At 45.2% G+C, this 15,704-nt stretch overlaps 1 protein-coding gene across 6 annotated transcripts in view; it reads left to right on the top strand.

Moving 5' to 3' along the window:
* DEPDC5 (DEP domain containing 5, GATOR1 subcomplex subunit) overlaps nt 1–15,704 on the top strand; it is a 79,701-nt gene that overhangs the window by 48,891 nt on the left and 15,106 nt on the right. For 2 of the 6 annotated variants that reach the window (XM_029054873.2, XM_029054882.2), the window contains exons 28-35: nt 431–548; nt 720–887; nt 1,435–1,654; nt 3,350–3,483; nt 5,234–5,342; nt 8,295–8,360; nt 9,930–10,084; nt 15,397–15,474. In XM_029054873.2, the coding sequence (XP_028910706.1) occupies nt 431–548; nt 720–887; nt 1,435–1,654; nt 3,350–3,483; nt 5,234–5,342; nt 8,295–8,360; nt 9,930–10,084; nt 15,397–15,474 (1,048 nt within the window). Of the gene's footprint in view, nt 1–430; nt 549–719; nt 888–1,434; nt 1,655–3,349; nt 3,484–5,233; nt 5,343–8,294; nt 8,361–9,929; nt 10,085–15,396; nt 15,475–15,704 lie in introns of those variants that run through there. The other 4 variants (XM_029054896.2, XM_029054887.2, XM_029054904.2 and 1 more) reach the window with 3 other exon arrangements.

Raw genomic sequence — 15,704 nt, 5'->3', positions numbered from 1 at the left:
GTGTTTTCTCTTTACTCCATAGCCCTCTCTCCACTTACTGTGGGAGAGGCTAACATTTTACTGCTGTGGATAGCTCCAGTTCTCTGCCTTCTTTCCCCAAGTCTATTTCCAGAACTTGCTTAATGGAGGGAGATTTCTGCCAAATGAGGCAGAGGATGATACATTATATCTCCTGTCTGCCAGTAGGATTGCTGTATCAGAAAGTTGAGAAGTGCCACATGGTTCCACAGTAAGCAAGATCATTTAAGGTCTCACAGACTTACCTCAGGAAAGGGTCATTTGAATTTCAAGAATTTTATGTGGCAGTTCCATTTTCCACAAAGAGATCATTCACACGTAGTCCTTTACGTATGCGCAGCCTGTCTGCCTGTTGTGGTGGAGTGATTTTAAGCTAGGAAAAAAGGAAGTTCTGTGTGTCTCTTTCTGTCAGGGCTTGTGTCTCGTAACCGCCCCGAGGAGGAAGACCAATACTGGCTGAGCATGGGTCGTACTTTTCACAAAGTAACGCTGAAGGATAAAATCATCACCGTCACCCGGTACCTACCCAAGTGAGTATATTTGAATCACACACATTTCCACTTTCTATCAGGGCAAGACCTGACTCCTTAGCGAAAATTGGGTTTTACCAGGAAGACTCTAGTCCGCTACTGGAAGAGAGCAATAGGAAAGATATTTTTATCCTGCTAAACATCCTGAAGTTAAGTCTGATTTATTTTCAGGTACCCCTATGAATCTGCCCAGATCAACTACACCTACAGCTTGTGTCCCTCCCATTCAGACTCCGAATTTGTCTCTTGCTGGGTGGAGTTCTCCCATGAACGACTGGAGGAGTATAAGTGGAATTATTTAGATCAATATATCTGCTCTGCTGGCTCCGAGGACTTCAGGTCAGATATGGGGCTTTGCTTTCTTTTGCTACCTCTTGCTAATTCCCTTGTTAATCAATATTTCCCGAACAGAAATTGATTAGTTCAGAGGAGATGTGCTCTTTAAGGGATGTGGGGAGTAAGGAGGCAACTTCTCCATCAAATACTCGGAACATTATATGTTCTCTCTGTGTTTTCACCCTGTTGCTTTTTCATTCCAACAGCTCAGTACCAGGACAATTGTAATCATTGTAAAAATTAATTTATTGAATGTACCTTTCAGTTTTTAGAAATGGCGGACAACAAAAGAAAGAGTAAACGTGGTCTTTGTCCTTGGATCTTAAATTATGTAATTATGACCACATATGTGAATTCACTTAAAACTAGGGTTATATACTATAAAGATACGCACACCTTAGTAACAGTGTTGGGGAATGATCTGACAGTCAAACGGACTATAGTGAGGCATTGGAGTCAAGCTCTGTTCATTTAAGGAAGTTTGAGGGAGAAAGCAAGCTGCCCTTCTCTATCGGGCCCCCATTTTGCTCTCTCATTTTATCTTCCGTAGCTTAATTGAGTCTCTGAAGTTCTGGAGGACCCGCTTCCTGCTGCTTCCTGCCTGCATCACCGCCACCAAGCGCATCACCGAGGGCGAGTCCCACTGCGACATCTACGGGGACAAACCCCGCTCTGATGAGGAAGAGTGGCAGCTCTTAGATGGCTTTATCCGTTTCATGGAAGGTTTGAACCGGATTCGAAGGCGTCATCGATCAGATCGCATGATTCGGGTGAGGAGACCTTTTGGAACAAGTTGGAATTCCTCCCACTTCAAGGAAGTAGAATTTTGGAAGGGGCTGCCTTTTCTGACTGACGGCCCCTATCAAGAGAGAATCTCTTCCTGCTGCCTGGCAACAGGTGTAGCAACACATGCTTTAAGTAGTAATCGTATGTATTAAGCTTTTATCGTGTGAAGAGTAGAGTATGCAGGTGGGAATTAGACTTGGACCCTGTCCCTCGAGGGACATGTGAATATAGATGCGTGTGGGAGCAGGGGCCAAGGGAAGACTGAAGACAGACACACCGAGAAGTGGCGTGGCTTAGTGGAAAGAGCTCGGGTTTGGGAATCAGAAGATGTGGGTTCTAATCCCGGCTCCACCACTTATCAGCTGTGTGACTTTGGGCAAGTCACTTTAATTCTCTGTGCCTCAGTTACTTCATCTGTAAAATGGGGATTAAGTCTGTGAGCCTCACGTGGGACAACCTGATTACCTTGTATCTACCCCAGTGCTTAGAACAGTGCTTGGCATATAGAAAGCGCTTAACAAATACCATTATTATTAAACCATACAAACAGCATAAGGGACAAGGACAAATACGCAATGCACAAAATAAAACAAAAGTCAGTAAGGAGCTGCGGCTAAAGGAACAGAATCTCTCCTCATGATTCTGTGTCCACAGCAATGAATATGCAGCCATTAGCTTTTGTGAGACTCTATGAGGCCTCATGCGTTCATCTCATTCATGCTAGGGTGGTGGAAAGCAGGGCAGGATGAGTTCTCCGCGATGGTGTGGAAGAGAGCTGGTGGCAGGGAAAAGCGTACAGGGAGGCAAGGCTGCAAATGTCGGAGATTTCATTCGGCGCTGGAGGTGAAGAGGGGCTGAGAAAGTACGGCAAAACCTTTTATGCCAGACCTGGGGTGCACAGAGCATGCTGGGAGCAGGCAAGAATTCCTCAGCCCTGCTGATGGCAGGCTGAGGGTGCAGAGGGAGGTGAGGTTGCAGTGACCAGCTATTGTTTTAATGAGATGTTCTTCCCCTTGATTCTATTTATTGCCATTGTTCTTGTCTGTCTGTCTCCCCCAATTAGACTGTAAGCTCGTCGAAGGGCAGGGACTGCCTCTGTCTGTTACTGACTTGTACATTCCAAGCGCTTAGTACAGTGCTCTGCACATAGTAAGCGTTCAATATTGAATGGAATGAATGAATGTTTCGCTCAGCTAGAGATGAAACATTGTACATTCAATTTTGGCTCTGGGATCCATGAAAAATGTACCGAAAGCCATATCTGTATTGGAAACAGACCTCAATTTCCTTCTATTCTTTCCACTGGGACTAGAAGGAAGGTAGAAGGAGAAACTGTTTCCATTTCATTGGAAAGGAATAAAGTGTCAATCTATAGTTTTGGAAGGAACACTTACGAGACCGTAAAGAGGTGGTTGTTTCAGAAGTTGCCACTCATTGTTGGCAACTTTTGCTGTAGGCTTAGAATTCAAATGTTTATTTATCCTGCATTCCTTAAGGAGAGAGAAGACAATCTGAAATCCAAGTGTCAGTTTGTGGGATTTGACCAGTGTTTTTTGGCTCTCTTTAGAGGGATGATTATAAGGTACAAAGCAGAATTTGAGAGGCAAGAGCTTGGCAGAAGCATTTTCTGAGGTAACTAGCTGTAGCCTGATGGGAGTTTTCTCCTCTTCCCCCTTTAGAAAGGGACCACTATGAAAGGCCTGCAGATGGCTGGCCCCATCTCCACCCACTCCCTCGAACCCCCGGGACCACCGGTCGGGAAGAAGGGAACCTCAGCGCTCTCTGCCTTGCTGGAAATGGAAGCCAGTCAGAAGTGAGTATCCCAGTGGGAAGGTCACCCGAACCACTCAGCTCTAAAAACCATGTGGAAGCAGGGATGAACTTCGGGCAGCTTCTGACGATGCAGTGTGCAACTTCTAGAGCAGAGCTTCAGGTGTCTTCTAAACCCTGAATGCAGCCTCTAGTGCCCCACTTGTTTAGAAAGGGATGGCGAAGGGGGAGCTGAGGGAGGACATTGAGAGTGGACTGCAATATCTTCTGTAGTGGTGGCCATCTGTCAAACTTGAATATTGTGGAGCCTTGGGAGAGGGGGCCCTGAGCTATAGTGATAATCTGCTGCTGCTCTGCACTCTTGTTAGTACCCACTTATGCAGGAGTGGGAAATCGTTTGGGCTGGCACGCCACACACTGAATTTTAAAAACCTTGCAGGAGTCCTACACAAACTCCTCTCATCTTTCCCAATGAAGACAGGAGAGCGGGGAGTTTGAATGACTGAAGTGGAGAAGCACCATGGCCTAGTGGGTAGCGCACGGGCCTGGGCGTCAGAAGGACTGGGTTCTACTTCTGGCTCCACCGGTCTGCTGTGTGACCGTGGGCAAGTCACTTCACTTCTCTGGGTCTGTTACCTCATCTGTAAAATTGGGATTAAGACTGTGAACCTATTGTAGGACCCGATTACCTTAGTTTTTAGAATAGTGCCTGGGACATGGTGAGCGCTTAACAAATACCATAAAAAAGTGGCTGTAGTTAGTAATAGTAGTAATTGTGGTAAAGCTCTTATGTGCCAAGCCCTGTACAAAGCACTGGGTCAGACACAGTCCTGTCCCACTTGGGGCTCACAGTCAAAGGGGGAGCAAGAACAGGTACTTCATCCTGATTTTACAGATAAGGATAGTAAGTTGTGACTTGCCAGGGGCACACAGCAGTGGCCAATTTGGGCTTAGAGCCCAGGTCCTCTGATTCCCATGCCCACGTTCTTTCTTCTAGTCCACATGATGGCTCCAAACCGACACCAAACTCACCATGGATGCCGTCAGCAATCCAGGAATGTTGGGCATAGTAGGAGCTGGGGTGTGCAGAGGTGGCTGGCTGTGACTGTCTTTAGTTAGGAGGATCCCTGGCCAAAACTCTGGCCACTCATGCCACCAACCAATTGGCAAATCATGTCCAGCCTAAGGCTGGATTCTTCCCATCCCTGCAACATCACAATTGGTTAAACCCTTTCATATCAAGGCAAGAACAAATGAAATCATGGAGAAGGATTTTGAAGCTAGTGTTTAGGTGTGGCAAATTGAACTGACTTGTTGAATGTAATGTAGGCATTGTCTTGCTAACTGTAAGCATCCCGACCACTCTATTTGTGTATTTGTTTTTGTGGAAGAAGATTATAGATAAACTTAAACTCTTAATTGCTCAGTCCTGTCTCTTTTCATGGAGTATTAGAATGATTTTCACATTTAGCCAGGTGTCATAAATGTAACTTTTTAAGGAAGTTTTAAACTAAGACAATTAAACACTTCCCTTTGTATTTCACTATGAAATAATTTTTAAACTAACCAACCGAATTGGGGAGGGTGGGAAATATATGGTACTAATATGCTGGTTAACCATTCGGCCTGGGCAAATGTTCACACTCTACCAGATGAGAATTTCAGCTAATGTTTAAAAGACCACATCCTAGATACTTCACGATGAGCAAACGTTTTTCATCCTGGCCAGGGTAGTATGCTAGAGAACAAGATCTGCAGTAAGGCTTATAGATTTTGTTTTACTCTTATTTTAGATCCCTGGGAGATCAGCAAGGAGCACTGCATGTTGGAAAGAATTCTGTTCAGTCAATGGAGAGTAGCAGTATTTCTATCACACCCACTTACCTGGACAGTCCTCGCAAGGTAAAAGAGTCAATTTCACCTAAATTTCTCATGTCCAGGTTAAGATGGAAAATTCCCTGACTTGATATGGGAAAAGAGGCCTCAGATTACTGGACTCGGAACTTGAAACGATGAACCTTTCCTACCACGGTCACTTTTGGACATCAACTTAATAACAACAGTGCTAACTCTCTGCTTAGGCTGATATGTGATTTGTTCTTTCATGAGCCAAGGTAGGAACCATTCAGGCCCATGTATACTAGTCAGATTCCAACATCAGTTTGGAACTTTGAGATTGACCAAGAAATTCTATTCAGTAATAGTTTTAAAAGTCTTAGTAATAGCCCCTTGTCTACTGTGTGACCTTGGGCAAGTCACTTCTTGGTGCCTCAGTTACCTTATCTGTAAATTGTGGGTATGGGCTTTGTCCAACCTGATTAGCTTGTATCTACCCCAGCGCTTAAGACAGTGCCTGGCACATAAGTAAGTACTTAATAAGTACCATAAAAAAGAGGAAAAGTAAGAAGCTAACAATGAAGGATACCATGAAGTCTCATTTCTCTGTTGCTGATAAGATCCTGACTAGAATCTGTAGGACAGTCAATTGAAGAGTCCTTTAGAATCTCAGTGTAGCTTTAGGGTACAGCAAAAAGCAGTGAAGGGATTCAGTAGCTTTAGGGTACAGCAAAAAGCAGTGGGCAGGAGATTTAGGAGAGGCTCAAGAAACAACATAGAAACTCCTACTCTGTATTCAGTTTTCTGCAGTCTGTTTTTCAGTGGAGAGTGGAACATGGAATTTGAAAGCCACTATCGAACTAGACATTTAGTCTCTCAGGAAACTTTTCACTACATTGAAATAGCATCAAAAATATTTTGAGATCATCATCTAGAAGCTGCTCTGTTAAATAAATGGGCTCTGAAACACCAACTCTAGAAGATGATGGTGATTTGTGGAGCCAGCACAATCCTATGACACAGGAATAAGCCAGAAGAACCAAATATTTTTATTGACATGTTCAGCAACACATCTTGCTACGTGGCAGCCCGCTGACTTAAAATGTGATGATAGATCAAGTAGAAATTGAGATCAAAAAAGTAATTGTGTCTTCTGGGAGATGTGTAGATGGATGTTGTTTTGGAGACCAGCAGATAGTCTTGTGTGTCCTGGGTGAATCCCAGCAGCTACCAAATGAAACATTTAGTTTCAGAACATATTACCCACATGATAGAAGCAGCCAAGTTTTGTCTCTAACCTGTTTGCCAATGTATAATGGCACTGGTCTTAAATAGATTTCCAAAGTAATGGATATTTCAGTTTCTAAGGAATGTTTATGGGAGGTGGCCACTTTGGGGTTGGCCGGACTGTAATTATGAGTTTGGAAACTGTAACTGGGGAAAAAAACTGAATAAAACTCAAATGGGTAATAGACTAAGGTAAAATCAACCAAAACAACTATGGGAGGAAGCAGGAATTCTCTCCAGAAATAGGGTTCTTTGGATCAACAGAGCATAACTGAAGTTTTGCAAAGTTTTTACAAAGCAGATGAGATATATTTATCCATCGACCAATAGATGCGTGTATGTAAATATAAAAAAAATTGGTAACCCTCAGGAAGTTGTGCAGACAGAAACTATAGGTTCAAGAAGAGTTTGAATAAATTTATGGAAAAGAGGTCCAGAATTGGTAATTAGATGTTTAGAATGTAAACGGGAAAAGTTTGGGATATTAAAAGTCTGGAGATGGGTTAGAAAGATTTGTAGGTAAGTCCAAAAAGATTTTGTAAAGCTAGATGTTTGGTACATCTTCAGCCATGAAGGGATTCAGTCATCACAGTGTTTTTCCCAAAATCCTCTGTTGCACCCACCTGAGACAGAATACTTGTTTAATGAGTCCATGACCTGACCCAGAATGTCTTTTCTTATGTATTTAAGAGACCAACCGGCATTGTGTATTCATTCAGTCGTATTTATTGAGTGCTTAGTATATGCAGGTGTGCTTTAATGATGCTGTTGAATCGAAGGTTGCCAAAAGCCACCTTTCCTGTTCCTAATTGGTGAAAATATTTTGAACTGTGTCACTGTGCCCCCCATCTGTATCCTGCAGTAGATGCTTTGTGAATTTTGATGTAAAATTTGAATCGGTCATGGAAAGCTGATGGTATGTGTCCCTCTGAGACTGATGGCAGCTGAGAGATGATGCGTGTTGAGAAACAAGGGTAAATGATTTTCTTGGTGTTGGTGTCTGAGGAAGCAGCTCCTCTCTCTTCCTGCCACAGGTGAAAGGCAGCTAGGTGACCTCAGGGCAGGGCAGGCCTTTTGAGAGAACTTAAGGAAGCACCAAGGAATGTAGCTGGCATAGGACCTATCGGGTAAGATCTATGGTGCAAATTTTAGATGTTGTGATAAAACAGCATCTGCATAGCTCCGTTGTTAAGGAAATAATGAAACGATTTCGCTTCCTGGAACCTTGCTTCCCCCAAGTCACAGGTAAGAATCCAAATTTGAAGAGAGGTTCCTTTGTGTCTTGAAGTTCAAGTAACTGATTTCTTAGTGGCAGTGGGGTCTTCACTAAAAAAAAAAAAGGCATGGATCTACCTTTCACTGCATTTTGTTCTGCATTTTGTTCCACCTTTTGCCCTTCACTGAAAATTTCAGAATTTTATGGGAAACATAAGAAAAGCCCCAAAGTACCAAAACAATGATGTGATCAAAGGCAGCTGTGCTTGGCAGATCAGCAGGAAGGTTGTCTGTCCAGTGGGGTCTGAGTTGCTGCTGATGCTTTTATGTTGGGATATCATGTCTCTCTGGGTGGCGGTTCTTTTTGCTCCCCTCACATGGCATCCTGTTTCTCTCCTTCTCTCCCTTCTTTCAATCCCTCCCTCCCCACCCCTCGGTAATGACCCACTTGCGTAAATTTCCGTGTCTTTACTTTCTCGTCCCTGCTGCTGCTGCTTCCTCCTCTGATGCCTTCAGGATGGGGCCTTCTTTATGGAGTTTGTTCGCAGCCCACGTGCCGCCTCTTCCACCTTCTACCCACAGGTCAGTTGAACCAGGTCCTCTCAAATCCCCAGGTTGTGCTGGGCACGTTGGGACTGACTCTAGCCTAGGGAGCGGCAGAACTCAGGCTCGGGAACCGGGGATGCGATATCTGCTTCATGGTATCGTGCGTGGCCACCATTTGCTAAAGTTACGCAGTGGTCTACAAACGAAAATTCAAATAAGATGCTCAGAAGGTGAGCGAATGGGCGGGAGATGCCGAAGACGGCTCCTTACTTAGGGTCCGATTTAGAGTAGGCTAGCTGTGGGTTCGTGTTTGGCTGAGGTTGACGTAGTGTTCTTCCTAATATTCCAGAGGTATGACAGATGTCCTGGTTATTGGCAGCCCAGTTGCTTTCAAGCTGTTTAGATTCAAAGCCTATATGACTTTTGATTGTGATACCACAAGGCGATGCAGGCTGTCATGAAAGACCTGGCTCAAAGAATAACTCAAAACAGGAAACACCATATGTATGGCCTGTATCCCTGCCAGGTGAGAGAGAGTGAAGTGCAAGTTTTTACTGCTCCTGAATGACAGGCAAAAGCTTGAGATCTCAGAAGCTGCTGTTTTTCCAGTTTTCCAGGAGAGGATTAAGTGTGTCCGGGAAGCATTGTTGTGGGATTCTGTGAGCGGTGCCTGCTGCTGTTGACTGCGGCATCAGAAGAAACCTAATATAACATGAGATAATGCTCCATGAAATTCTGCAGCAGATGGAGAAGGTGGCTTGGGAGGGAAATACCGGGAGATAAGTGAAAACAATAATAGCTCTGAATCTCTACTCTCCCTCACCGGGCTTTAGAGTCAAACCTGTCCCTAAGTTAACACGCCACTGGGGTTTTTATAATGTTCTTCAGATTCCCTTCTAATTAAACTTTACCAACATGTGCCGCTCCTCTAAATCATGCATGTTAGGAGCAAATGATGGTAAGTATTTGTAGTTTCTCACACTGAATCTTTTAGTTCTGGAATGCTGCCCACAAGCATTAAATATATGATTGTCTTCATGAATCATTCAGTCTGCAAGAGAAGAATGAAGCCATTTTTTCAGAAGAAGCACTTTGTCTTCTCCAGAAAAATAGGACAGAAGCAGGGTCCAGTGGTTAAACTTCAGAGAAGAAGTAGGAGCTATTTGGTTCCCTAAAACACGTAGAAACAGTTCTGAGGATTGAAGTCTGGGAAGAGTGAATTTCATTTAGTCAGATGTCAGAATTCACATTCTCACTGGTCCCATCTGATGACCGACATGTTTCTTCTGCTGCTTCTTTTGGATGAGGCTAACTTTAGTTTGAATTTCATAAGGGTCAGTGTGCTAGAAGCAATTCCTCCCACAGTGAAATCTGTGAGTATTAAGGTCATTTGTCTGGATCAGTTTAACACTTTGTCATGCTGGTCTCCGAGTGCCCTTTTGCTCTGCAGGCGGGAGGTTACGGTACTAGAACAAGGTTGAGCTTTGGTCTCCATCTCCTTCCCTTCAAAAGGGACCAGTTCGTAGAAACTGATTTGAGGACTGGCTGGCATTAGAAATGATTGTGTCAATTGTTTCAGGATTTTTTTTTTCCTGCCCCTTGCAGGTTTCAGTGGACCAGACCGTTCCTCCCAGCTTAGATGGCTCCAACCTGGGGATAAATGCAGGCCAGTCAACTGATAGAAGCAGCACCCAGCCCTTTGGGAGCTCCCAGAATTTAGGGGAACAGGGCTATGTCCCAGCAAGTTCCATTGACAGCAGGTGAGAACAATGTCTTTGAAATGCCGAGGCTTTGTTCAGGAACTCATCTTGAGCCTGCTGCAGGGGTGAGCTGTCCTTATTGGTGACCTCGCCATCCTCGGCCTTCCCGGGTCTCTTCTAAAAGAAAGGAGCCTCAGGTGCAGAACCCTGGCTTTTGGACTTGGTGTGAAAACCAAGAGATCTCTTTCCTCATATGGTTTGGGTGCTTTTGCTACCTTTAAGAGCTGCTCTAACAATTCTCTTAGCACCTGGTGCCTCAAGACCGTCCTCGGCAGGTTTGTTTAAGTGGGTAAGGAAGAGACTCTCCATATTGTCAGCGGTAATCTGGGCCTTTTGGGTGGAGAGGGTGGGTTCCATCTGGTGGTTCTGATGTAACTAGCTGCCCCTGCAGCCGAAGCAGTGTGGCTCAGTGGAAAGAGCACGGGCTTGGGAGTCAGAGGTCGTGGGTTCGAATCCCGGCTCTGCCACTTGTCAACTGTGTGACTGTGGGCAAGTCACTTAACTTCTCTGTCCCTCACTTACCTCATCAGTAAAATGGGGATGAAGACTGTGAGCCTCATGTGGGACAACCTGATTACTCTGTATCTACCCCTGTGCTTAGAACAGTGCTCTGCACATAGTAAGCGCTTAACAAATACCAACATTATTATTATCTTCATGCCCACCAAACTTTCCCAGGACTCCCTGGCACAACTACTGTTATCCGCTCTCGAAGTTCTGATGAGCACCCCGCCTGTGACGCAACGTCGTCTGGTGGGTAGCGGGCCTGGGAGTCAGAAAGACCTGGGTTCTAATTCCGGCTGAGCCACTTGTCTGCTCTGTGATCTTGGACAAGTCACTTCACTTCTCCGTGCCTCAGCTACCTCAACTGTAAAATGGGGGTGAAGATTTTGAGCCCCATGTCGGACATGGACAGTGGTCCAACCTGATTTTCTTGCATTTACCTCGGTTTTTAGTACTGTGCCTGGCACATAGTAAGGGCTTAACAAATACCAAGGTACCCCCGCCCCCCAAAGCCAACAATGACGGGTGCAGAAGCAGCAAAGTGTTTAGGAATTTGGGGGACTTTTTGAGCAGCTCTATTAGGACTTTGGGACTCCGACTTGCTAAGGACTGAAAGGGGCATAGGGAATTTTTTGAACTGCAGCCACTCCCAGTTCTCTGGGGTTGGCAGAGAGGAACCTCTTTCGTTTTTAGTGTCTGCTCCGGTTGGTTGAGAATAGGCACCAGAAGTGAGGTGGGAGGAATTGAAGAGGGAAACCCTACACCAGGCATCAGGTGGGTATCTAGTACAGAGAAGCAGTGCAGCTTAGTAGAAGGAGCACAGGCTTAGGAGAGAACGTGGGTTCTAATCCCGTCTCTGTCACTTGTCTGCTGTGTGACCTTGGGTGAGTCGCTTAACATCTCTGTACCTCATCTGTAAAATGGGGATTAAAAGTGTGAGCCCCACGAGGGACAACCTGATTACCCTGTATCTACCCCAGTGCTTAGAACAGTGCTTGGCACATAGTAAGAACTTAACACACGCCATCATTATTATTATTATTATTACTGTTGGTCACCAGAGGAGTTTGTCATAATGTAGTTCAGAAGTTCAATTTAAGTAGGGTGAGTGTGATAACTGCCATTAAGAAACATAGCCAGGGCCTCTAAGTGAAATGGTGATTTTATGTTTCACCTTTGGTTCCTGAACCTGGGGCTCTAAACCTGGCTCCCTCTCACCACTCTTCTCCTTTAAACACTCTTGGGCATGCACACTTATTGGTGCCGTGAGTATGGGCTAGTTGGGAAGATGGCTAGTTAAGGGCTCTGCATATAGTAGGTGCCCACTAGATAGTAGTGTTGTTGGTGGTAATGATGATAATAATTGTGATATTTAAGTGCTTACTGTGTGCCATGCACTGTACTAAGCTCTGGGGAAGATAACAAGAAAATCAGGTGTACAAAGTCCCTGTCCCACATAGGTCTCACAGTCTTAATCCCCATTTTACAGGTGAGGTACTAAGGCACAGAGAAGTGAAGTGACTTGCCAAAGGTTACACAGCAGACAGGTGGTGGGGCCGGGATTAGAACCCAGTTCCTTCTGACGCCCAGGCCACTGCTCTATCCACTAGGCCATGCTGCTGATGGTAGGAGCCCTACAATATAGTAGAGGTGAAGATGGGCATAATCTGCCTCCAGGCCCAGGGAAGGCTCCTGGAGATGGGCTCTTAGATTCTCGGTGGGCCAGAGACACTCCATCTGGTGGGATTTCATCTCCCAGGTCTGCAGCAGACCTTTTGATCTTTGTAGATGCAGCGTTGCCATTGCCGAAGCACGTTGAGGTTATCCAACAGCTTCAGCAGTTACGGTACCTAGAGGTTGCAATGTGGGGTTGGCGGCCTTCCCCAAACCCTGGCCAGGAGCCCTTCTGGACCTCGGGAGCTGGGGGTCAATCCACAAATCACCCCCCACCTCCCAGTCCCGCTTATAGTGATGCGAGGGAGGCGATTGTGGAACTGAGGCTGGTGGGGCAGCATTACAGACAGAGATTTTAGCAGTCAGGGCAGCGGGTCCACTTGCCTCGGTCTCCCCGCCCCAGTGGCAGGTGTTTGGCAAGTCAGTCCTTCCTGGCAGGGAGAGGGTTTTAAAGAGCATAATGACTCGTCGTGACCCTCCGAACCACTCCCTCCCTGAATCGAGTTCAGGAGGCTTCTTCAGAACGCTGGCATTTCCACCTCGACTTTGCGCCCTCATCGGCTCCTCCGCTCACACCACCCTAATTCGGGCTCTATCAAACAATCGATCCATGGTATTGATTGAGCGCTTATTATGTGCAGTGCACTGTTCTAAGCGTTTGGGAGAGCATATTACAGAAGACTTTGGTGTGGGGTGCTATGGCAGAGGAGAAGTGAAGGCCGTGCCAGATAGTGGAGTGGGAAGACAAGGGCCTAGCACGAGGGGTTGCCACTTCAGTGCAGGACTTTGGATGTAAAGATTGGGTCTCCATCCCTTAAGCACTCTGATGCTCCACAGCACAATAATAATAATAATGATGGAATTTGTTAAGCACTTACTATGTGCCAAGCACTGTTCTAAACACTGGGGTAGGTACAAGATAATCAGGTTGTGCCACGTGGAGCTCACAGTCTTAATCCCCATTTTACAGATGAGGTAACTGAGGCACAGAGAAGTTACGTGACTTGCCCAAAGTCACACAACCTCTGGCTCCCAAGCCCAGGCTCTTTCCACTACGCCATGCTGCTTCTCCCCAACTAGACTGCAAACTAGATTGAGAAGCAGCATGGACTAGCAGAAGGACTATGGGCCTGGGAGTCAGAAGACCTGGGTTCTAGTATTGGCTCCACCACTTGCCTGCTGTGTGACTTTGGGCAAGTCATTTAAATTCTTTGTTAGTTCTCTCATCTGCAAAACGAGGCTTCAGTACCTATTCTCCCTCCTACTTAGACTGTGAGCCCCAAGTGGGACCTGATAATCTTGTCTACTGCAGTGCTTAATATCACAATTAATGTAGGGGAAAGGTGTATTTAAATAACAGCCCTGGTTCTGGGTGCAAGATTTGTAGTTATGCCGCTCATCCATGGCTGTGCTGTGCATCCAGAAGTGTCCCAGTGAAAGAGAAGAATTCTTTTCCAGAGAACAGGTAAATTGTTTGGGGAGTTGGAAACATTTGAGGCAAGCAATATTTAAACATTAACTAGACATTTAAAGCCCTACTCACACTGAGCCCACTGGGGCTTCAAACCTTGCGAGTTAGAGATTGGATTTCCTTGAGATGACTCTGGAAGCCTCATACTGCCAGAGCCTCATTAAAGGACTCTCCCTGTCTTTTTGTCTTCTCTACAACTTTGGGAGATTCTAGTTGGAAGGAAAGGAGCTGAGAAACTTCCCTCTCCCTCTGAGGCCCCAGACTTTCCCTGAAACTGGTTCGAGGGCAAATTGAGTTAATGCGTTATTAATGGGAAGGCCCTTTGGAAAATTAGCACAGTGCAAATTCAAATTATTATCACTATACTTGTGTAATTCCTCCCCCTGCCTTCCCCCTGATTTTTGAGGAGGAAGTAAAAGATTTTATTATGCAGTGATAGCAGCATGCTCCAGGGTAGGAAGAAGAAAAGGGTCAGAATGTGCTAACTCTGCAGGCACAGGCTTGAGTTTCTTCACTGAAAACTTGTCAACTCCAGGAGAGGAAGAGGAGAAGGGAGAGAGGGCTTAATTCTTTGAGGGCCTGTTTTATGGAGCACATGGGAGAGGGCAATAGAAGTAAGAGACACATTCTCAAGTGCTCTCTTACCATTCTCTTCCTTCTCCCTTCCTTTCCTTCCTCTCTTTTCTCTTGTTTCCATTACAACTAGATTTAATCTTTAGATTATTCCACAAAATAATCTCTCCCCTGATTTGGGGTTGCAAAAGGTGAAGTGATCTTGAGAGAAAATACAGAATTATTGGTGACCTGGAAATGAGATTAATGTTTCTGTTTCCTTGAATCATTATAATAGTAATTATGATATTTGTTAAGCAGTTACTAATGTGCCAGGCACTGTAGTAAGTGCTGAAGTGGGTGGAGTCCCTGTCCTATATGGGGCTCACAGTCTCAATCCCCATTTTATGGAGGAGGTAACTGAGGCAGAGAGAAGTGAAGTGACTTGCCCTCGGTCACACAGCAGATAAATGGTGGAGCAGGGATTAGAACCCACAACTTGTCTGACTCCCAGGCTCATGCTCTATCCACTACGCCATTCAGCAGATAGTATCACCATTGATTCTGCTACCAATTTTGCTTTTCCAAAGTCCATCTGGAGTACACCACCAGCCTAATTTTTGCACTGTGCTCTTTTCCAGGTTAGATTGCTTTTCCCTCTTCTATTTATTTCTTTTTTGTGGAGTAGGCAGCAGGATGTCTTCTGATAGGAACTAGTCCAAGCTGTGCCCCATTTCCCTTTTGTTCCTGAGGGCATTGATCAAGCAATAAACTTCAGGATACAGGAAGTACGGTAGATTAATGGGTAGAAACTGGATTGTCAAGGATACCCGGTTTGAGGTCTGGCTCTAGCACTGTCTCTTTGTGAGCTTAAATAATCATACCTCATTTAATCTCCATGTTTCCTATCTTTATCTATAAATGGCACTGAGGATAAATAAATATGTACTAAAGTGCTTTGAGCTTTTGGGAAGAAAGGCTGTATTGAAATGGAAGGTGATATTTTTAATGACTTCAGCAGCATGAAGTTAAAAAAGAGGAAAAAGTACTTTCTGTATTCTGTCTAACTCGGTCTGTCCTGCTGACTGAACACTTATATTCTGTGTTTCAGCTCTCAGCAGTTTTCAGCAAGCTCCTTGACATCTTCCTCCACTTTGGTTGAGATCCTTGAAGCAATGAAGCACCCTACGTAAGTAGTATGACGGGCTTGTTACCACACTTGTGCTCTATCAATCAGTGGTATTTATTGAGAAGAAAGCATTTAGGAAAGTACAGTAGAACCAAATCAGTAAACTAAAGGTTGTTTGGCCCCTTGGGATTGTACGGGAAGCAGCGTGGCTCAGTGGAAAGAGCACGGGCTTGTGAGTCAGAGGTCATGCATTCGAAACCTGGCTCTGCCACTTGTCAACTGTGTGACTG

The sequence above is a fragment of the Ornithorhynchus anatinus genome, chromosome 2, assembly GCF_004115215.2.
Source record: "Ornithorhynchus anatinus isolate Pmale09 chromosome 2, mOrnAna1.pri.v4, whole genome shotgun sequence".
Classification (NCBI taxonomy): Eukaryota; Metazoa; Chordata; class Mammalia; order Monotremata; family Ornithorhynchidae; genus Ornithorhynchus; species Ornithorhynchus anatinus.
The sequence above is the reverse complement of the archived record's forward strand: the minus strand, read 5'-3'. Positions and strand labels throughout refer to the sequence as shown.